This window comes from Melitaea cinxia, chromosome 24 (assembly GCF_905220565.1).
Source record: "Melitaea cinxia chromosome 24, ilMelCinx1.1, whole genome shotgun sequence".
Classification (NCBI taxonomy): domain Eukaryota; kingdom Metazoa; phylum Arthropoda; class Insecta; order Lepidoptera; family Nymphalidae; genus Melitaea; species Melitaea cinxia.
Genome location: NC_059417.1, coordinates 5672208 through 5697655, shown reverse-complemented (window position 1 = coordinate 5697655; position 25448 = coordinate 5672208). Strand labels below are relative to the sequence as shown.

Genomic DNA, 25448 nt, shown 5'->3' with positions numbered 1-25448 from the left:
AAAATAACAATAGCGTTAAGCCCGAAAGTAACGTGTGTTAGTGGCCGTGATAGCTTAAAAACGTTTACGAAGAAAAACATACAAAAATCAAGGTTTTTGTCAAAGGTGAAAGATTCGTAGAGTAATTCGTCACTTTGTTTCGTTTACCATTGAAATTGTCAGCTTTTTTAAGGATATAAGAGCCTTCTTATTTCTTAAATCGTTTTCCTTCCACGTCGCTTAACGCGAGATGAGTACAGAATACAAAAATGACTACAATTTTAAAACAGATTTATCAATAATATAGAATATAGAAAAATAGTATAGAAAGATTTGATATTTTATTTTAAAGACTCAATAAAAAATATTTGTGATTACGAGTCATTTTGACTTTTTTTTTTTAATATTTAGCAACATGCTCTTTATAGCTTATAACATTAAATTATAAGTTATAAGTAAAGTTGAGAGGTATGTATAAAACTATAATATTATTTTATACAACATTGTACATTGTATTATGTATTTTAATCACAGTAAACGTCAAAAGCCACTAAAAAAACTAAACACGAAATTATATTTTAGTCATCGTCTCATCGATATTAACATAATTTTAAAATCACGAAATCATTGGTTACATCAGACACATATTAACATTTTATGTAAATGTTCTAAGACGCTTTAAAATATAGTGGTACTGCACTTTATTTAATAATTTATAATATAAATATATTGAGAAAAACATTAAATGAAAAAATGGAAGCATTAAGTAATTACCATAGAATCTATTTTATTTACACAAAAATAAAAAATTTATCCATTTTTGTATACTAAGTTAGCTGCGCTTCGCGGTTTCAAGCACGTAATTTGCAATTTCATAGGAATGTCGGAATGAAAAGTAGCTTATGTGTTCTGGATATTCAACTGTCTACGTACCAAGTTTCATTAAATCAGTTCAGTAGTTTTTTCGTGAAAATTGCTCTTTCAACCATCCGCAAAAACTTTTGTATTTATGTAGTAGGGTATTTAACTAATTAAAACAATTAAAAACCTGGTGCTTGACGCGTAGATTTAAAAAAAAAACGGTGCAGTTTTTACATATTTTGAAATAATCAATAAAAATATAAAAACTTTTTTTGTAATTTTAATTCTTGACATTGACGTTTAATTTTTTTTTCAACAGGAGGGCTCGATAGGGCACGATCTAGTGATACGTCCGATTCCAGACTCCATGATGGCTCCAGATGACGAGATGTTCATGGACCCCACCAGCATGAGAGATATGGTATCGATTGATACTGGACTTCCTATTGGTGAGTTTGATGCTTTATTTGTATCTCAATTTTAGTAGATTTTCATTATCAACATCACAGCAGCCTTTCGCAGTCCACTACTGGATATAGGCCTCCACAAGTTCACGCCAAAAATGGCGTGAACTCATGTGTTTTGCCCATAGTCACCACGCTGGGCAGGTGGGTTGGTGACCGCAGGGCTGGCTTTGTCGCACCGAAGATTAGTAGATTTTACATGTAATCACACTCAACGGCCCCACTAGGATTTACTCCTATGTCGGGGTTCAGTAATACACAAGCATAAATACCCAGATCATGGCAACATCTGAATGGTCAATACAAATGTATGCCATGTGCGAGGTTCAAACCCGCGACTGCAAGTACAACAGTCATAATAAGCCATTAGTCAGAAATGTAGGTAACCGTTGCACTAACTTGTCGTCATCGCAGACAGAAGGATATAGTTCCAACTGAACCTATATATAACAGTTACATAATTACGTTTATATCAATATAAGTACAACACTTAAAGATTCTAGAACACGGCTTTTTGTTATTTTATTTAATAAGGCCAGTTCACATTTTTGTGACTCTACAAGCCGCTCGCGATGTTATCCTTGTATAGGCTGAGTTTTTTTATTATCTTTTGCTTAAATAAACGGCTTGAAAACAAAAATGATATAATTTTTACTTTTCCTGCCAAACTACGCATAATCATTATAGAATATAAAAATCAAAAAGCTTGTTTAAATATACGCCGTTGTCCCAAATATTCTCTTTTATATTATAGAATAGAATAGGCTTATGCCTGCCGTGGGACGTTTACGAGTTAAAGTAGAATACATTCATCTAATATATGTATAGATGACCTATGGTAGTTATTCTAGTATACCTACTTTCTTTTTGACTAGCCCGTTGGTGCAATTTGCAGTGAAAAACCGTGCAGAGCTCTAGGACCTATTTCACCAGATTTGAATAACTTTATTTGACGGATGATGATATTCAACAGATAACACTTTTTGATGTATTACTCTTTTTCATCATCAAATTCCACTGTATTTATGAGGTATTTCTTTTCGTAAAAATTAATTTAGAAGCGGTAGCTTATTATTTGAGGTGAAAGGGCAAGCAATACTAATGGCTTATTCTATCTTCTGCTGTTAAAGTCTAATCGTAACTTATTTGCTGGATAAACTTTATCCACAACATTTGAAACAGTTACTGTAATAACTACTACTTTAACAGACGCATCAAATTGTCTACTTTAGGAACAGACGATCGTATGTATTTTAACAAAAATTAGATAAAATTAGAGATCAGTAGTGTATAGTAAAAATATGTTGTTTAATCATCATTACAGCCTATACAGTCCACTGCTGGACATAGGCCTCCACAAGTTTACGCCAAAAATAACGTGAACTCATGTGTTGTTTAATCTATTCTCCTAATTATAATAATAAAAAGACACTTTATTTAAACTGTCGACACGACATTAAAACAGGTAGTTTCTCATTCACAATATTGTTTTATTACAATCAGGTGTAGAACTGGTTTTTGCATATATTTTTATATTTTTAACATTTAATAATTACGAATTTGTCTTATGAATATTATCTTACTATTGGTTTTTTTCGTTTCTTCCGTGATTTAATATGACTTTAACTTGATTGGTTTCCTATTAAATGAAGCTCACTACTGGCTTAAAATACGCAATGAAATTGGTATAATGGCAATGCATTTTTTGTCATAGTGGTCATCCGTAAATAAGATAAACAGTGGATCTACGGTAGTAAAAAAAATATTAAAATACTGCTTATATTAAATTCTGAAACACTCGTATGTGAGTTTAGATATTGTAAATTCGTTAAATAAGTTTCGTATGTTTCAAGAAATGGCGCGTTGGATGTATGTGTCAAACTTATACAGATATAGGAACAGCGTATGCGTCAAGAGTTACAGTCAAAGGCATTTTTATAGATAAAAAAGTATGTTCTATATGCCGATTTCTAAATTTTTCAACTTTAAATTATTTGCATTAAAAAAAAACAAACATTATTTTACTGTGTATCTGTGCGCGATGATGTACGCGGCCTGTGTATTTATTAGTAACTAGTAGTCGGACAGGGGTCGAATTCGACCGTAATTAATTTAAATTATAAGTTTGAACATTATTAAGGTTCGTTTGTCAAAGTTTATACTTCTTCTATAAACAAAAGAATATATATGCGTGTGTGTGTCAAATACATGGTCGTGTGTGTGTCAAATACATGGTAGTGTGTGTACTGTCTTTTTTATTGATTAAATGTATTTTTATGGATAATTTAAAAAAATATTGATATTCTGCACTCCATATATAAGCTATAAGTGTGTGAAATTTCATACTCCGTTCGCGCAATTTTCCTAAAAAGTGGTACAAAGCTTTTGCTTCGCGTAATAATATATAGATACTGAGTACTGTAAAAGACAGACATACAGCACAGCTAAGAGGAGCAGAATAATTGAACTTTTTAAAAACTTATTATAATTTATTTTTGCAATGTATATATAATATCTTTTTTTTTTTTTTGTTTCAGTAAAAAGAAAAAAGGTTGAACGAGAAGAAATTAAAAGGGCGCTACAGGGTGCAGGACACGTCATCATAAAAAGGGATCCGGCACAGGGCGACCACTTGAGTGATTACGGTACGCTTATTTACTATTTCTTCTGTACTGCTAATATACACTTCGTTCATATATATACACCTATTGTTTTCTATCACTCTTCCTATGTTATATCACTTTCGTTCATATATATACACCTATTGTTTTTGTTCAAAGTGGAGATCAGTCTCCTACGTAACTATTAATAATAAGTACAATGTAAATTATGATTAACAGGCGCTCTGGTGTAGTGGTGCGTGTGCCATGTTGGCGCACACACCGGCGGTTTGCAGGTTCGATTCCCGCTCGGGGTGGATATTTGTATTTACAAATATTACTTTCCGATTTCGATGTCTCACACCATGCCTCGGAGAGCATTTTAAGCTGTTGGTGCCGGTTTTTTTATCATAAACACCATAACTATTTTTTTTTTTTTTTTTTTTGTTTAACGAAACAATAGTACAATAAATGTATAACAATAAAAGTCAAACATTTAAATCACTGATACATACACTTTATGAGGCTAGCAATCACCTATCAAAGTTTACAAAATGTTTACTATTACTCGTAACAACATAAAATACTAAATATGACAAGATAAATGCACATAATTATGTTTTACTGTGATCTATTAATAGTAGTATCACTTTTGACAAGAAGGTAGATTTAAAATTAAAAGAAAATATCAAACAGGCACTGCATAATATTAAGCGAACTTATCGACCAGTATGATTTACGCGATGCGAGCTACCTCGCCGCCCGCTCCCTCTTACTGTACAGACACTTGCGGGGATGTCGATACGGCGTTTGAGGCTCACTCAATTGGTCATGCGCGTGCTCATAGCAACTACTGCTATTGGATGGCGGAAACAATAGGTAGTGATGAGGCAAACGATACGTGCCGTATTTGTCGATATAAGGCAAATCTGATATTTTTGTTTTACATATATTTGAAATTAATGGATTCTTATGATTCTGAATTTTATTGTAAAATTTGTGAGTAATTTTGAGAATGAAGTTTAGGAGTAACGGAAAATTGATTTTCAAATGTAATTTTATTAGATTTGTTTTGTAAGGGGTATTAAATGAAATTTTTAAACATTTATTTTGAATGACTTGAAGTATTTGGTGGTTACTTATACATGTACTACTCCAAACGGGACAAGCATAGGTTAAGCAAGGCCTAATTAGGGTGCTGTAAATTCTAAGTTTGGTTAGTGGAGAAAGAATACTATTTCTATTGAAAATCGGGCTTAAGCACTTAACTGCCTGAGCTCCTTTAATACGTAAAGTTGAAATATGTTTTGACCAATTAAGTTTACTGTCCATAGTAATCCCTAGATAACGAACCGAACTACTCCATGGTATATTATGCCCTGCAATCGACAGTGTCCTGGTAGGAACCTTTCGTTGCCGAGTAAATAAAATGGCTTCGGTTTTCGCCTCGTTTAACTTTAGCCTCCATTTGGAGAAATAGCTATGAAGTCGATCAATGGATAATTGCAAACGCCCAATAATTAAATCAATATCATTTGAAGATGTGTATGAAGCTGTATCGTCGGCAAAGCACGCCAGACTGGTTTTAGGTTGAATAGGTATATCGTTTAGGTAAAGGAGAAACAGGAAAGGTCCTAGGATAGATCCTTGAGGAACTCCGGCCGGAATAATTTGAGGAGAAGAAGCGCAATTACCAATACAGACAAAGAATGAACGATCTCTTAGGTACGACTCAATAATTTTTACTAAATTTAAGGAAATATTTAAGTTTATTAATTTATGTAACAATCCCTCATGCCAAACGCTGTCGAAAGCTTTTTCAATATCGAGGAGAAACATACCCGTTGACTGCCCCAAGTTAAGATGATGGGATATGTGCTCGGAAACTCTGGCAAGTTGCTGTACAGTAGAATAAGCGGCACGGAAGCCAAATTGTTCATTTATAATTAAGTTATTGGATTCTCCTAAGAGTCTGTTGTAAATTATTTTCTCAAATAGCTTACCAAGAGATGGTAGCAAACTAATGGGACGGTAACTTGTCGGTAGTTTATGGTCTTTTCCTGATTTCTTTATAGGGATCACTTTAGCCGATTTCCACATCTTAGGGAAATAACCCAGAAAAAGGCAGCCGTTAAATATTCTAGTTAAAAACACGATCGACTTTTGAGAGAGATTTTTAAGCAATATATTATGTATACCATCACTACCTGGTGATTTACGATTTTTAAAAGTTTTTAAGATTTTCTTTATTTCCAATGGCCTAACAGGTTTGCTAATATCGTTGATACGGTGTTTACTGAGTACTGATAAAGACTTTTGGACTTCTTCATCAGTATCAGATGTATCCCAATTCAAAGTAAGGCATAGGTTGTCGAGAAATGCCCGTGCAAGTGTATCGCACTGATCAGCAGTCGTTGAAGTAATTGTACTATCCGGTCGGGTGAGAGGAGGCAGGACAACAGTGCCACTCCGCTTAAGAGAATTCGACAGACGCCAAATATCGGTACTAGGGTTGTCTACCTTTGAAAGTTTGTCGTTCCATACCTTATCTGAATGTTGTTTAATGAAGGATCGAACAATATTTTGTATGCTGTGAATACTACGGCGAACAGATTTTTTGAGGGGTCCTTGTGATAAGAGATTATCCAAACGACGAAGAGAATTTTTAAACCTTATTAACCTCTTAATACGACTTGGTAATTTGAAAACACCTTCCTGTATCTTTTTTGTTGGAACAGATAAATTTCTTGCCTTGATTATAATAGAATGTAGATTTTCAACAGCTATATCAATCTCTTCTTGAGATTTAAAAGAGAGAGCAGTAAGGTTGATATTATCGTCAAGAATAGAGTGAAAAGTAGTCCAATCAGCATTTCTATAGCGAAATGTCTGTATATGTTTCTTCCAATCCTTTGTACCCCTAACACTAAAGAATATAGGGTAGTGGTTGGAAGAAAGAGCAACCAAGGTTTCAACGTCACTAATGTTGTACACATTTTGAGCTAAAACAAGATCAGGTGTAGTTGATCTAAGACTAGAAGAGTAGTTAATTTGGGTTGGTAAATTAGGTGCATGAATTATAAAGTCTTTTTGGAACATACTGCGAAAGAGTACACGTCCACGCGTGTTAGTATAGCTACTATTCCAATGTCCATGGTTGGCATTGAAATCGCCAGCTAATACAACTCGCGAGCCAATATTCAGCAGCAAGTCCAGATCATGTTGGAGCAAAGGCAAGTTAGGCGACTGGTAAACTGATACTATGGTATGTTCCACTCCTGATAGTTTTATGTTAATAGCGATAGCTTCAATGTTAACAGTTGCGGGCATAACGACAATAGAGTGTTCTAAATTATTTCGGACTAGAATAGCGACACCTTGACCACGACCATTCGGTAATTTATCTTGTCTGTAACAAGTAAATCCCGGCGTGGCTAATGGTATCGATTGAGTGAGACGAGTCTCACATAATAATATTATATCGACAGATACGTCATGTTGAGAAAAATCAAGTAATTCAGAGATCTTACCACGCACACCATCGGCGTTCCAGGAGAGGATACGTAGTTCATTTCTTTTAGACATATTGACTAAGGTGATTGAGCACGAGCATGACCTTTTCAATAGGTGATGAGCATGCTACATATTCTGACTTTAAACTACGGATTTTTAATAAAATTTGGTACATCTCTATGATAGTGGGATCTTCAGATGACGACCATAACTATTGTTACTTATGATAGATAATATATCCGCCAATCCGCAGTAGTGACGCGTGGTGGAGTAAGCTCCAATCTTACTCCTACATGAAAAAGAAACTTATATCCAGCAGTGGGATGTTACAGACTTAATCGCGAAATTATGGTTATGAAATTAATAAATTAATAAAAATACTTATATACAATGTTCTTCGTTTTAAAGTAATCAAAAAATATATTTATAAAAAATTAAATACTCAAGTAATAAATTTAACTACAGTACACTCGTAAATCATTTCAATAATTGCCATTAATATAATAAAATACAGAATGTAACAATTGTTTTTTAATTTAAAAAAAGTTATAATTAACATATTTAAATTATCTATGTCATTAATAAACATATATGTTTTATTAATAATGACTTTGCACGCGGATAGCCAATCAACAAGTTTATTGTTAATAATATACTAGTTAGTATACATTATTATAAAATCATGTTTCTCTTCATTCACGTGTATTCGTTTAAAATACACGTTATTTATTAGATAATTGACATTAACGCCATCTAGAGATGATTCAAATTTTAAATTAATGATATTATATTTATTTTAATTTATAATATTCAACTTAATAATTTTCGTAGCAAAGTAAATATTTGTTAATGTTTCGTTCATATTTAAATGTTTTGTCGACTTTTTTCAACCATCTAACTGCGGGTCTCAAATCTCTATAAAAAATAAAATAAAAAATGAACTCTATGGTCTCAACTCGTCGGAGCTCATTTCAAATTATTTTTACTTGCGAAAATGATTTGTGATATACGACACAGTGACCAACGTCTTGTTTAAAATAAAAGCGCTTTCCCAGTAGGAATGATACAACAGTCCCACTGGGATAGTGTCCCAACCTTATAGAAGATTGCAGATAAATAATGCTGTTCTTAAGTAGCGTAGCGTTCTTCTACTAAGAATTTGCTGTATTGACAGCGCAGCGGAGATACATTTGACAAAGCCCTTATGCTTGCACACATATAAAGTGTCAGTAATAAATATAAAAACACTTTATTATTTTATTTTAAATAAGAAATTGCTTATTAATCACAAACTTCCTCCATTCCCTTCAAGTATTAATCATACAATAATAGTAGGTGCCAAGCAATAGAATATAAAACCTTATATATTTTACTGTTAAACTTAAATAACAAAGAACGAGATATTTCAAGAAAAGTAGTTTGTGTAAACGATATCTGTGATAATTCAATTAAAATTTATTTAATTTTCAATGAGTATTCATTATGTAATAGAAGTGGTTGTAAGGATATGAGGAAATTAAATCAATTTTGACGACTTTTGGAATAAATCTTCAAGATACAAGAAAGTACTCTTTTATTCCAAAATGAACGTTATCTATAAAAATTAACATGCAATTCATTTGAATTTTAATACGTTTTAAATCATAATACTGATTAATATATAATTACATTATAAAAAATTCATATTTTATACAAACTTTGAAATATTGCGACGTAATTAAATATTTTGTGATAATTTTGTTTGTTATATCATTTAATATTGAACATTTACACTTTTTTGTAATTGGTGATTCATAAGAGTTTTCTAGAAACATTAATATTGATATTATTTGTTGCGATTCAAGTTACGATCTGTTTTTGTTTTTTTCTTTTCAATTTAATTTCATAATTTTATTAATATTAGAATTTAAATATTTGGCATTATTGAGGTTACTATAGTAAAGTTGGCGAAAAGAATTATTGAAAGTTCATAAATAATTGTTACGCCGAAGGTTGATAAGAGTTTTGTATGAGTACCGTACGTACTTTTCTGAGCCTTACTAATTTATCCTACGACGCAAGGCATGCCCTATAAGTACACGATTACACTTTAGGTCTAACGATAAGTTTAAATTGCGAGCAAAGAGATTGTTCGAGCATGCAAATTTAATGTTGAACTTGACATAAGCCAAATTGATCATAAATATGAATCTGCCTCACGAATATTGGAGTATTAGACAGGAAAACTGAAAAGGACAAACAGTTTTTAACCGACTTCACAAAAAAAAAAAGAAGGAGGCCCTGATGTGATTGCATTTTTATGTGCTTTTTTTTATTCGAAAGCTTTTGCTTATCACGTAGACCTATTTCAATTTGACCGAGATCCGACAAATATTTTTAGTATCCATATTACTTTTTAGGTATCTATATTATATATATATATATATATATATATATATATATATATATATATATATATATATATATATGTAAGTAAATTAAATTGATGTCTGTTTTTATCGTTTGTGACCAAAGACAATTAAATAGGTTATGTTCATATGCTACAGATAATAATAAAACGTTAACCTTTGTACGTTTTATATTCTGTATCCTTATTTGAGAAATTCGTGACTGTTGCGTTGCGGTTTTACGACAGACCTTTATTTTTGATTCGGTTCAGATATTCACGAGACGTGATAGGCTGTAAGTTAAAATGAAGGCAAATGATAAATTACTAAACATTGTATTGTTTTGTAGAATTACATATCATTCCGTTTATAATTTGAATAGGTATTAAAAATATATATTGAGTTAGAGCACAATGTCGGGCATCTTGACGTTTTGTTTCTGTGGTAATTTAAGGTGGCCAGAGCTCCCGGGGAGGTTCGAGGCTACCGCCACTTGTGATTATTATGAGATTGCGAAGCTTGCGATGCTTCTGGTGTTGCAGGCATCCACAGGTTATGGAAACCGTTTGCCACCAGGCCTAACCATTTAAGTATAAAATAGATTAATTTTCAACAGTACATTACCGTGGAGAAAAAACCGTACGCCCAGAATTGTATATTAGATATTTTAATGAAAAATGGATTAAAATGATTATACTTTTGGAGTCATTTATGATTTTGAAACAGTATAACTTAATATGTACGATTTTTATTTTTGTGTTACCCACACATTAGGAATTTTAAACATTTTTGAATATCATATCAAAAATTGACCGCTCCAGCGGGATTCGAACCCGCGTCTCCGACTGACCGTGTCGGCGCTCTAGCCAATTAAGCTATGGAACGATGTACCCGCTCGAGCGAAATTTTCGATATAATGATTTTTATTTTCGGTTTAAGCGAACCGTGGCGTCGTCTATAGTGAGTTCGTTACAGAGACCCGTAACTATTCAAAGTTTCATATTACAATGAAAATCTTTGACAAGAGACGACACCATGCTATTTTTAATATGTACGATTTTTATTTTTGTGTTACCCACACATTAGGAATTCTAAACATTTTTGAATATCATATCAAAAATTGACCGCTCCAGCGGGATTCGAACCCGCGTCTCCGACTGACCGTGTCGGCGCTCTAGCCAATTAAGCTATGGAACGATGTACCCGCTCGAGCGAAATTTTCGATATGATGATTTTTATTTTCGGTTTAAGCGAACCGTGGCGCCGTCTATAGTGAGTTCTTTACAGAGACCCGTAACTATTCAAAGTTTCATATTACAATGAAAATCTTTGACAAGAGACGACACCATGCTATTTTTAATATGTACGATTTTTATTTTTGTGTTACCCACACATTAGGAATTCTAAACATTTTTGAATATCATATCAAAAATTGACCGCTCCAGCGGGATTCGAACCCGCGTCTCCGACTGACCGTGTCGGCGCTCTAGCCAATTAAGCTATGGAACGATGTAATAAAAATCATCATATCGAAAATTTCGCTCGAGCGGGCACAGAAAGCAGGGTCACTACAAATTGCGTCAACGGGCTTGTCAATATAAAATTTATGTTTTAATGTTCAAATATAATAAATACCTACATCTTTATTACCTCTCAAATGCAAAAGAGGTCGCAGCTCAAAAGATGAATACTTATTGTCTGTTTCAATTATTTAATTTATTTATTACTTTAATGCAGAGATATATTAAAATACATTCACCTAGTATATATAGTAGTACAAAAATCAAACAAAAGGTAGAAAGAAACACCGGCATCATGAAAAGGCGGTCTTATTGTTTTAAGCAATCTCTCCCAGACAAACCCAGGTAAAAGGACATTATTAATAATAAAATTGTTTAAAGTAGCTAAAAATAAATAAATTATATATGTAGATATAAAATAAAGACACAAAATCATGTGAATAAACACGTAAACGTTACATAAGAATAAACATTAAATACTTACGACATACACCTACATACATACGCATATACATGCATAAATACATACATACATATACAAGATAAGTACACTAAGTACTTAGTTTGGAAGTCTTAAAAATTAAAATCAATCGCTTCAGCCTGTAGTATCCCACTGCTGGGCATAGGCCTCTTTCCCCGCGTCGAAGGATCAGAGCTTAATCCACCATGCTGCTCCAATGCGGGTTGGCGGAGTAACGATCTGTTATAACCCTGATTAGTTACCCTTATTCCCTATTGAGCACTCCTATTCTGCCTATTCAGCATTTCTATCCTTTAGCAGGTGTTATTACTTATCCGCCACAGTCAGTCTCATTCCCATCTTCCATCCGCGCTAGACGTGTGCTTTAAAAATTAATTTTGTTTCCTTTTTTTTAAAAAGACTCTCGCCTTGAGGCTCCTAACATTGGTGGCAGCGGAAAAGGGATCTGAAAGGTCCCAGGAAAAACGTCTCTCCATTTTAAAGTTTAAATAAAATTCAATATTGAATTCATATCTCAAAAGTGCGCGAGTTGAACGAGTTCCAAGGACGCTAAAATTGTGTGACAACCCCGATTTTGTGAAGTTTAACCCCTGTCATAAATATAAATCATCAGTGTACACCTTATGCAAAAAAAACGCATGCAACAAGAACCTGTGACCTATCGACGCAATAACTGATAACCGGTCGACGCAACGCTCGGAAGAAATACGATACGCAAGACGACGCGTGGGACGAACGGAAATGAATCGCATCGCTATCGCTCTAGCTGCATTACTGTAAGTCGAATTCATTTTTGTAATTTGGTCATTGCGAGTCATTTTAATCATCAACTGCTTATAATAATTATTGTTAATTATAATATAAGGACATTTCTGTACATATTATAAAAATAAAAATGGCAACCAGCAGAGCTCCGAGCCCAAAATTAGAAAATCCAGATATATACTTAACAACTGAACAGGACGGTGCTACTTGTACTCCTCCTTTAGAATCACTTCCATCTGGACCTATTACTAGGTCCAAGAAAAAAATTGCTACCGGAACTAAGATAGAATTAGATCTTTCAACTTTATTAAAATTCATAAAACCATACGATGGTTCCAGGGAAACCTTAAACGCGTTTCTGGTAAACTGTAGTAACGCCTATGACCTAGCCACAGAACCCCAAAAAGATATATTATTTAAATATATACTTTGCCAATTACAAGGTAAAGCCCAAGTAGCTTGTTCGATTAAAGAATTTTTAAATTGGCCACAACTCAAAGAATTCTTAAAAACACAATTCAGCGAGCGGAAACATTACGCTCATTTATTGACAGACCTTCAAGAGTGCAAACAGCACCCAAATGAACCTGTTAGCCAGTACGCGTTGAGGGTTGAAACTTGTTTATCGCAACTCCTCACCGAAATATCAATTAGTCACGGTCACAAAAGTAGAGAAATGATAGGGAGAACAGCAGCCATGGAAGAATTGGCACTTCATCTTTTTCAAATGGGATTAACACCACGTATCTCAAACATAATCCGGTGCAAATCCCCAAAAACTCTTAATGAGGCTGTTAATATAGCAATTTCAGAGGAAAAAATTCAACAGTTTCTTTACAAGAATTCTCAGTCTAGCGCGAGATTAGAAAAACCAAGAATTATTAAGTCTAATTTTAATCAAAATTCGAATAACCAACAAAATTATAAATTCAATCGCAACTTTCCAAGCCAATCAATTTCAAAATCACCTAATAATTATTATAATAATCCTAATCAAGCCCCGATCAATGGCCCAGAAATATTCTGTAGATACTGCAAGACACCCGGTCATATCCTAGAACAATGTCGCAAACGACAATATAACAATGAACGGTCTAAATTCAATTCCAATAATTCTAGGACACAACACCGTGTCCATTTACTGACTGATAACCCCGATGAGGGTACAAGTCATCCAACAGGTCCAGCTAGTCCCACAGAGGGCTACGACACCGTAGATTTTAACTCAAAAAACGAGTAAATGTCTCGTCCCGGTATCGTGCGGGACCTAGTCGAACACAAACCGATACCCCCATTCATAATACTAACTCTAAATCGAATAATTATAATTACCAATCCCTGACTCCGATACATGGAAGTCAAATTTCTCAAATCCAACATAATTCTAAGCCCGCGTCGTTACATGACCAACAGGCTAATATCATTTCCGAGCCCAATCACAAACAGGGTAACCAGCCCCAACCTTATAGTGGCTATAATAATACTAAATCCAATATTTTTGAAATCACTAATGACCCAAGCATTATGCTCCTACCACATGTAATCGTGGAATCCTTAGTATCCGACATTCCTCTTTCCCTACTTGTCGACTCAGGATCTTCTGTAAGCTTAATTAAACATTCATGTCTGCGAAATCATCCTAAACTTATAAAAGAAACTATCCAACTTAAAGGAATCGACTCATCAGGAAATCCTATCCTGACACGAGGTCATTTTCAGTTAAAATTAAAAATAGCTAAATCAAACGTTTCTTACAAATTTCATGTTATTGATAAAATTCATTTACCCTATGATGGCATCATTGGTTCTGACATGCTCAACGCGCTTAATTGTAATATAGATTATAATAAAGATATACTCAAAATCGGGAAGGCGGCGTTAAAATTACATTTCAATGATCCTGCCTATGTCATCCCTCCTAGAACTGAGCAAATTATCGAATGCTCCGTTTCAAATCCGGAATTAAAGGAAGGATTAGTCCTTGATCAAAAAATCTCCGATTCATTATTAATAGCCAATTGCGTAGTTCGGGTTAAAGAAAATAATAGAATAAATTTATCCGTAGTTAACACCTCCGAGAAAGAAATTACCTTAAAGTCTAATTTAAATCTGAAATTGATCCCTATTGAGCCTTACGAATCCAACGGGTATCAATCCGCGACCGTTAACCATATAAATGCTTATTCTAATGCTACTAAACGTACAGAAGAAGTTCTAAAACAGCTTCGCGTCTCTCACCTTAATGAAGAAGAAAAGGGTGCCCTTATGCAACTATGTTCCGATTATTCCGACATTTTCCATTTACCGGGCGAAAACCTAACATATACAAATGCATTAAAACATGATATAAAAACAACCACAGACGTCCCAATTCATACCAAAACTTACCGGTTTCCTGAAGTGCATAAAACTGAAGTCCGTGATCAAATTAATAAAATGTTAGATCAAAATATCATTGAACCATCGAACTCACCCTGGTCTTCCCCAATATGGGTTGTACCCAAAAAGTTAGATGCGTCTAATATCCAAAAATGGAGAGTTGTTATAGACTATAGGAAATTAAACGATATAACAATTGGCGACACTTATCCAATTCCCCAAATTACAGAAATCCTTGATCAATTAGGCCAGAGTACTTACTTCTCTACATTAGACCTCGCATCCGGCTTTCATCAGATCCTATTAAATGAAGACGACAAATCCAAAACAGCATTCACTGTCCCAGAAGGCCACTTTCAATTTCTCCGTATGCCGTTTGGCTTAAAAAATGCACCCTCAACTTTTCAGAGGTTTCTGCTCTCTCCGGACTACAAGGTATACGTTGCTTTATATACCTTGATGACGTCATTTGCTATTCTCACGACATAAGAACACATATACAAAATTTGGAATTGATCTTCCAGAGAATGCGAAAATTTAACCTTAAGTTGCAACCCGACAAGTGCGAGTTCTTACGTCGAGAAGTCGCCTATCTTGGCCATGTCATTTCTGCCGACGGCGTCAGGCCGAACCCAGATAAAATCAAGGCCGTCCTCCAATTCCCCACTCCACAGAATCCTAAGGATATTAAATCGTTTCTCGGACTAGTATCTTACTATAGACGGTTCATACCCGATTTCTCGAAAACCGCTAAATCTTTAACCAGTCTCCTGAAGAAAGATCAACCTTTTGTTTGGCAAAACCAACAGCAAATGGCATTAGAAACCCTAAAAAATAAACTCATTTCAGCTCCTGTTCTTTGTTACCCTGATTTCACTAAACCTTTTACAGTCACAACGGATGCATCAAACTATGCCCTCGGAGCTGTTCTTTCCCAGGGTCCCTATGGTCAAGAACGGCCAATCGCCTACGCTTCCCGAACTCTAAATAAAAGTGAAAGCAACTACAGCACCACAGAGAAAGAATTACTGGCTATTTTATTCGGATGCAAAACTTTCAGACCGTACCTCTACGGTCAAAGATTTAAAATTGTTACCGATCATCGCCCTTTAAAATGGCTTTTTAATCATAAAGACCCCTCAAGTAAATTACAAAGATGGCGTCTCAAGCTCGAAGAGTTTGACTACGAAATAGTTTATAGGAAGGGCAAGCTTAATTCAGCAGCAGACGCTTTATCTCGCTATCCCGTTAATCCTATATATCCAGAAATCGAGAACCCATTACCATTAAATAGCGATCCAACACTTCTACCAGAACTTTCTATTGGCGATAACGAACTAAATGAATGGGCCAACGAGAATCCGTTGCCATTAATTAATGACCCTACACCTTTACCAGAACCACCCATGGGCAATAATGACCTTGCTGAATGGGCTGAAGTAACATTTAGCCCTTTAGATGAAAGAAATTTGGATTTCGTACCATTAACTCCTCCTATTGCTATTGAAAAAGCAACCACGCCCATTAAACCGAATCCAAACCCGATTATTGATCCCCAACCGTCGACCAGCTGGCAGGCACCATCTATACCTAATATTTCTAATCTTGAACCAGATTATCAAATACCGGAAATGTTGTCAATACCAACCAACGAAACAAATCTTGAATTAAATCCAGAACCTCAATCTTTAATCACGGAGGAAGTATCTCTTCCCATGGCCGAAAACCTCGGACCTTCTTTAACCCATGAAACCTTACCAATACCTTCGAATGAGGCAGGAAGTTCTGTCGCACCACAAGCATCTCTACACCTACCTGATGAAACATATAACAATTTCTTAAAATCACCGACGAAATCCTTTAACACACAAATAATAGAACACAATAATAGCCTGCTTAAGAGCACCCAAAAATTGATTATAATACCTACCTCAGTAGACATGGATGAGTCTATGCCCTACGTCCAAGAAATAATTAATAACTGTCCAGAACCTGCCCGCAGCGAATTTTTGAAATTAGAAAGAAGTCCCTTTACCTGCTTACCTTTAGAATACGAAACTAAAACTTACCTCTTCGCGTTTACGAAAGTTCACTATTTCGATGATCATTCATACCCAGATATATTTAAAACCTTGAAATATTTACGAGATGAGATAATGATAACGTATCCAACTGAAAATGACATATGTATATCTGACTTCAAAAATCCCTTTGATAGACATTCCTTCGTAAAAATTTATAACATGTTAGGCTACCTGTTTGATGGAACTAATATTAGAATTCACATATATCATGATCAAATAATATATCCAACCTTGAACGAAATTCCGAAAATCCTTAAGGAGAACCACGACATACCTATTGCCGGTCATCTTGGAACCAACAGGATGCTTAACCGCATTAAAGAGCGATATTTCTGGAAAAACATGCGAACCGACATTGAATCCTATATCAAAAAATGCCAATCTTGTCAATCTAATAAAGCCCTGCGCAAGATAAATCGAGCACCGATGGTTATAACATCCACCTCAACTTCCCCATTCGAAAGATTATCCATAGACATTGTGGGACCTCTTCCTGAATCCGGAACAGCTAAATTAAAATTCATCTTAACTATGCAGGACGACCTAACAAAATTTAGTTTAGCATACCCAATCCGCAGTATCACCGCCGAAGAGACAAGCGAGTGCCTTTTACACTTTGTGTCTCTGTGTGGCATACCTAAACACATACTTACTGATCAAGGGACAAATTTCACTGCAGAGTTATTCCAAACAACGTGTCAATTTCTGAAAATCAAACACTTATTTTCCTCACCATATCATCCACAAACCCAAGGTGCGTTAGAAAGATCGCATTCTACCCTAAAGGAGTACCTCAAATCGTATATAAATGACAACCAGGACAACTGGCCTCGGTATGTTTACACAGCCATGTTAGCATATAATACAGCCGTCCATTCAACTACTCATTACTCCCCATACGAATTATTGTTCGGACATAAACCGCATATTCCAACATCCGTCTACGAGGAATCATCTACAGCTACATACCCCGAATACGTTAGAATGCTACAACATCGCCTAAAATTCACCCGCGACAAAGCATTAGAGTTTATACACAAATCCAAAACGACATCTAAAGAATACTACGACACTCGCACTCGCCCTGTAGAATATAAAGTTGGCGATTACGTTTTACTCAAAAATCATCTAAGGCTACGTAAAGCCTTATCTCCAGTATGGAAAGGGCCATTCAAAGTAGTAAAAATACATGGTGACCACACGCTTTCACTACTCATTAACAGACGCCATGTCAAACACCATTATGATGAAGTTAAACACGCTGAAATCGAGGATACATCTCATTCTGGAAAATAAAATATTATAATTAAGACCATTTTATTCTATAACATAATATTTACAAATTTATCTTTCCTTACAGCACGACGGCTAATGCTCTTCAAGAGTATACCCGTCCAATCAAGTCTGGACCAGGCATTTACTTTGATCCAATCGGGAAACTTAAGATTAACTTCGGTCATCTAGATATCGTTACCGCTTACGATATGTCTTATATTGAACCGCATATGGAAAATATCAATTCTATCTTAGGTACGGTACGATTTTTATGTAGTCAGATCCAGATGGAAACAATAACAAACCTAGAATGTCATAACACCTTAGAACCACTAACTGTAAAATACAACGATATTGTATCAGCATATTCCTCTATTTCACATTTAATTGGTAGTAAAAGATTTAAGAGAGCCTGGATAGGTGCCGTAGGAACTTTATCAAAAACTATATTTGGCACTTTGAACGAAGATGACGCAATAAAATATGATAACGCAATACAAAATGTCCAAGATAACGAAAAAAGACTAAGTTCATTGATAAAAGAAAGTATCTTGGTCACAACTACAACCTTGTCCAAATTTAACGATACTCTCCATAAAATAAAAATCAATGAAGCTAGCCTTGATGAAGCCGTTAACAACCTCTCTTTAAAACTTAAAAATATCTCCAAAATTTCTGTTGAATTAAATTACAAATCGAATATAGATTCAATCTTGACTAGTTTAGAAGCATCCTTGCTTACATTGTCGTTTCAAATGGAGGATATAACAAACGCTATCTTGTTCAGCAGTCACAATACTTTGCATCCCGCTATATTACCTCCGAAACAACTATATAAAGAGCTTGTCGACAACTATAGATACTTACCAACTAATGTTAAACTACCAATAAGTTTAGAATTAAGGAATATCCATATACTATTAAGTGTATCTAGTATAGCTTGCTATAGTCTAAATAATAAGATAATATTTGTATTAAGATTACCATTAGTTTCCCCAAGGGAATACGAATTATTTCATAGTATAGCGTTACCCACTCCACACGATTATGTAAACCCTAATACTTTTAGTCTTATAAGACCTAGTAATAAGTTTATCGCAATGACCAAAGATAAGACAGAATACTGTAATCTGGAATCGCTTACGGATTGCCAAGCAGTTAGCGCAAATGAGTACATCTGCTATATAATGAGTGTTTATCCCACAAGTGCTCATCCGAATTGTGAAAGTGAATTATTGTCAAAAGTGATCAATGTTCTACCCGTGCAGTGCAAAACCGATTTTCTTAGTGGGATATTAGACATTTGGATGCCCATTTCAGACGATAACTGGATATACATACAATCCCAGAACAATAAAGTGTATATGGACTGTATTAATCAGAAAATTTTGGAATTAGATGTAGTCGGTACTGGTGTTTTGAAGGTACCACAAAATTGTGTCGCGTCTTGTAAAACTACAAAATTAGTTCCTAGATTTAGTGGTTTAAGATTAAATATAAGTGTTCCTCGTCCTAATTTTAATTTAATAAAAGATCCTTGTTGTATTTTAGATAAGTTCCAAAATGAGATAAGTAATGAGCCCCCTATTCAACTTCAAAATATTAATTTGGATATCTTTACTTCAGAAACTAGCTTAAGGTTAAAATCTATGTCGAAGGAAGCTGATAAAATCATTAACCAGCACCAAATTATAAAATACGGGACTCACTACTCAATAGCTTTAATGTTAATATTTTCCTTAATTTGTATTTACTGTATGTTCAAAATTTTTATATGTATTAAATCGCAACGTCTTTCCTATCGCTTCCCTAACGTCTCGCAACCAACCCAAGAACAAGACATAACCCCTAATCCCGTTAATCCTGATAGGAATCCCAAATCCTCGGTAGAAGATCCTTCCCCTATTAAACCTGTCAAACTCTCTTCGGTTGAAATTCCTTCACCAAGCATTAGAGTCAAGGTGTGACCTTGTATCTCCTAAACTTCAGGCCCCTGAAGTTTATTCTACCCCGGGGAGGTGTTATAACCCTGATTAGTTACCCTTATTCCCTATTGAGCACTCCTATTCTGCCTATTCGGCATTTCTATCCTTTAGCAGGTGTTATTACTTATCCGCCACAGTCAGTCTCATTCCCATCTTCCATCCGCGCTAGACGTGTGCTTTAAAAATTAATTTTGTTTCCTTTTTTTTAAAAAGACTCTCGCCTTGAGGCTCCTAACAGATCGCTTTTAGGAAAATATAAAATCAATCAGATTAACTTATTTAATTTCCCTGTTTTTATACCTAGGTAAATCTCGCGACAAGCTTTTAACGTTTAAAGATATAAATAATGTTTGTATGAACGATTCTTAAAAATTGTCAATGAAACAGAATGGCGAACTTTTCCAGGTAGGCTATTTCATAGTTTCACAGCCATATGTAAATGAATTGCTGTACGCTTGTGATTACAAAACAAACATCTTTAGCTGATTGTCACTACGTGATCGAAGGTTCAGGGAAATATATATATATATATTTAAATCTAACAAGAATAGCTACGGTGACTGTTATTTACTGTCGTCAAAATGTTTACTCATTATTATAACACTGTTAAGAAACTATTTTAACAGTGTTAATCTTATAATGTCGGCACTTGCGTTGCCGTAGGGCAATTAGCAAGGAGTTTATAAACAACAGATGCACTGATCACGCCACTTTGCGCATCGTTTCATAGTCACCTACCCTCACTCATTTCTATTACTCTTGTCATTCTGACGTGTATAAAACGACGGGTGCAACCGCAGCTAAGGCAGTCTTGGCTCTGGCTTGGCACGGTGCACTAGTTGTATCCTGCTAGTAGTTTAACCTAGACTCTTTCAATAATTAGTTTGTGTAAACGAACTAACTGTTACATATAATATTATGATCTATAATTTGGCTAGGCAGGGCGAACAACTCGAGCAGTGACGGTGAGCATTGATGTACATCTTAAAGGGGGCCTCCTTAAACCTACACCTAGGTCGCAAGTCCTAGGAACTGATCTGAGTTTCTCCCTCTGCCACACGATGAACCCAGCACCCACACCGTTAATCCGTCGAATGCTTAGTAGTTCGACTCCCCCCCCCCCCCCCGTTAACTAATAACTATCTCATGTTATGTTACATTGTTATCAACCAATCTGACCTCTTACTTCCTACATATATAAAATTCTCGTGTGTCGATTTTTATAAAATTTTGTGTGCATTTCGAGTAGGTCTGAGAATCGGCCAACATCTATTTTTCATACCCCGAGGGGGAGAGGGGTATTAAAGGGGTTAATAACATATATGGCAAAACTACGTTTGCGGGGACAGGTAGTAATGATTATAAATATAACTGTCGTTAGGTCTACGAAAACTGGATAATTTAATTTTGTCGAGCTACAGCGACACAAACAGCCCGAAAACAAAATAATCTCATTATAATGAAACAACTTTTTTGATTTTATCTCGGTTTATTAAGTTTATTATTATTAATAATAATAATAATTCTTTATTTCAGGCAACAATTTGACCCATAAAACAATTTGACTGTCTTCAATTCTTATAATCAAAAACAACTTTAAAAAAAATATTAGATACCCAACGCCGACGTTTCGGATACTTAACAGCCACCATGGTCATTTAAGGACCCCCATTCAAATAATAACCTATCCTATTAAATAAAATTCGAAAAAGTTATTTCATTATAATGAGTGAATTTCGCGTAAACATTAGAAAACAAAATAGTCTCACCTAAATATGGACGTATGGTTACTTCAACCATGACTAATACATATATATTTCGCAGTAATTTTATCAAAGTAGCAATAAACGCCGAAATGATTTCTTTGAAATGTTTTATTGCCCTCGATATGTAAATCAGTCTCTATCATTATCAAAGTCACTTAATGATTAATTTAATTCATCTGTGGTAGGTTATTAATGGTGGTCCATAAAATTGGCATAAATAATTGACTCGTTTATACTTAAACCGATCTATAAGTATTTAATTTAATCATTTTGGTTACTTTTTTATATATAACTAGGCTGGCAAACAAGCGTACGGCTCACCTGATGGTAAGCGATTACCGTAGCTTATAGACGCCTGCGACACCAGAAGCATTGCAAGCACGTTACCGACCCTATCTCCAATTTCCCCCAGGAGCTCTGGTCACGTTACTCAACAACAGGAACACAACACTGCTTGAAAATAGTATTATTTACCTGTAATCTACTGCAAGGTCGACGTACTATCTCAGTCAGGCTGTGCCATATTTTGAGCAGGAAAATTCCTGCTGTGCCCGTATCTCAGTTAAAATTGTAGATATGTTCTTTGTTTAATGAACTGCCAGTCGGCTTAAACATATATTTTTCACTATAAAGAATATATAGTGACTCAACCATGCCCCTTGACTAAGAAAGTCATAGTAATTTAGAAGGTCTGTTTGAAGGGCTTACTTGAACGGGTCAATTTGACCACATGGCGTTCTTATAACACGAAAAGACTACAGAAAGTATGTTTATATCATCATCATTTCAGCCTATTGCAGTTCACTTTTTATATAGACCTCCACAAGCTCGCGCCAAAAAATGGCGTGAACTCATGTGTATTGCCCATAGTCACCACGCTGGGCAGGCGGATTGGTGACCGCCGGGCTGGCTTTGTCGCACCGAAGTCTTTGACCTGTGCATTTCAAAGCCAGCAGTTGGATGGTTATCCCGCCATTGGTCGGCTTTATAAGTTCCAAGCTGATAGTGGAACTGTGTTATCCTGTAGTCGGCTCTTACGACACCCACGGAAAGAGAGGGGGTGGTTATATTCAATACTGCCGTAGCCACACAGCAATGATGTTTATATAAAAACTGTGAATAGTTGAAAAAAAAAAATATAAGTCAAACCACGATAACCGCGCGCGATAAAAATCTTATTTAAAACTTATCTCAAATAGCGTCTAAGTTCTTAGTAAGAACTCTTAAATATCGATGAATGAACAACTATTTTACAAGTTTATCTTATCTCTGCAGAATCTACATTCCGAATCGGTAGTAGCTTTACTTCTACAAATATAATAACTTATTTTTAAAGTTTTAATTTGGACAATGACGATTCGAAGGTGCTCTTGGGGCCTATTTGAATAAAGCTGTTTTTGATTTTGATTTTATTTGAATTTCAATGTAAGTATCGAATGTAGGAAGATATTGTATATATTAAAATAAATACAATTTCTTCATATATTAGGTATACACATTGATGATATGTTTATATCTAGTTATGTATTTTAAAAATTGAATATATAAATAATTATAATCTTACAATTTAAATTGTGCTCAAAATTCAACGTGAATGACGAAGCTATTATTGTCGTAGAGTTCATAAGATAATAATGATTTATAAGTTATTTTTCTTGTCACAATGGAAAACTTTTGTAGAAATTAATTTGTCTCTGACATACATTGTAGTTGACCGAAAAATCAGAATAAATATATATATGATTTTAAAATTATTAAATTACTGCTTTATTACTAGTGATCCGCCCCGGCTTCGCACGGTACGGTGCAATGCTGATACTATCAACAACAAAAGATACGTTAGAAACCTTTAAAATTATCAGTGTTTCTCTTACTATATTATGCATGTATTATACATATAAACCTTTCTCTTGAATCACTCTATCTATTTAAAAAAAAAACCGCAACAAAATTCGTTGCGTAGTTTTAAAGATCTAAGCATACATAGGGACAGACAGCGGGAAGCGACTTTGTTTTATACTATGTAGTGGTTGATTATTACATTTATACTTTAAAATTTTATCACAAATTATTTAGCAATCAATGCTGATTGTAGTTACGAGGAAATAAAAAAAAAATATTCCGAAAAAAGTTAGTGGCATTTGAAGCTTTATCAAATATTTTTGTTTCTTTTTAGTTGTTAATTAATTTACCAGTTATTAAAGACAACAAATTAATCAAAATATTAAGAATTTGATCAAGATGTGTTGCCAGTTTTTGAACCACTAGTTCAAAATTATATAACCAATAAAATATTGTGTTACAAATATTGTTTACAAGGCACCACTTCATTACATTTGTACTATGTCATCTACAGTAAAATTCGGAAAATAAATTTGACAAAACTGCCATTTTGTTTTTTAGACAAGTCGAATACTCGTTTACGTCTAAACCAAATAAGCTAATAAAAACGTAAGAAATGTTATCTTTATGACCGGTATCACGGAGAGGTCGTAAGGTCACTTACCTATATTACATCACCCTATAATATATTCGCGTTATTATAATATCATTCATTAATCTTTTATTCGACAACAGTCGTGTTCGGAAAAACCGCAAATTATTATTTTATAGGTATCAAACGCGATTTTAAAAACGCTTAAAAGTTAGACCACTTGTTACTATATGTTGCATTTTGCTTATACAAGTAATATAACAGAGGTAACTTAAAATAACTAGCAACGAACATTGTTACAGAACATAACTATACTCATAAGGGTATCGAGGTAAAATTAGATCGCATTTCGTTAGAGATATTATCATTTTTTGCTTTTATTTGGCAGTATTTTAAATTTCAATACACTTTTAATACAAGCTGAACTCACAAATTCTGAGTTAGCAATTTTGACTATTATCTCACAACTCAAGTGAAACATACTAAATTTTAGAATAAACGGTCCCAGCTTGAAACTTTTGCGTGATCCGTGGCCAAGACACATGTAGAGAAACGGACAAAAATGTAGTTTTTTTTTTTATGTCACTAGGTCGGCAAACAAGCGTACGGCTCACCTGATGGTAAGCGATTACCGTAGCTTATAGACACCTGCAACACCAGAAGCATCGCAAGCGCGTTGCCGACCAAATCCCCAATCCCCCCAGGAGCTCTGGTCACCTTACTCACCAACAGGAACACAATACTGCTTGAAAACAGTATTATTTTGCTGTGATCTTCTGTAAGTTCGAGGTACTACCCCAGTCGGCCTGCTCCATATTTAGAGCAGGAAATTCCTGCCTCAGTTAGTTGGTTTCAGTAACAATTTCAGTATACCCTGAAAAAAAATTAGGTACAGGGTTGTTTCCGTTACGTTTTTGTTATTCCTCGGGCTCGTGCTTCCTTTTTTTTGAATCTA

General features: G+C 34.7%; 1 protein-coding gene and 1 long non-coding RNA gene across 2 annotated transcripts in view; one reads left to right on the top strand and one right to left on the bottom strand.

The window, feature by feature from the left end:
* Positions 1-25448, top strand: part of LOC123665557 — a 170266-nt gene that overhangs the window by 130513 nt on the left and 14305 nt on the right. The window contains exons 5-6 of the mRNA XM_045599845.1: positions 1160-1289; positions 3842-3949. Coding sequence (XP_045455801.1) covers positions 1160-1289; positions 3842-3949 — 238 coding nt within the window. The remainder of the gene's footprint in view (positions 1-1159; positions 1290-3841; positions 3950-25448) is intronic.
* LOC123665558 lies at positions 3627-19036 on the bottom strand. Its single transcript, XR_006745068.1, has 3 exons — positions 19027-19036; positions 18893-18896; positions 3627-3715 (listed from the first exon to the last, which is right to left on the bottom strand). It is a non-coding gene; the product is annotated as an uncharacterized LOC123665558 (long non-coding RNA).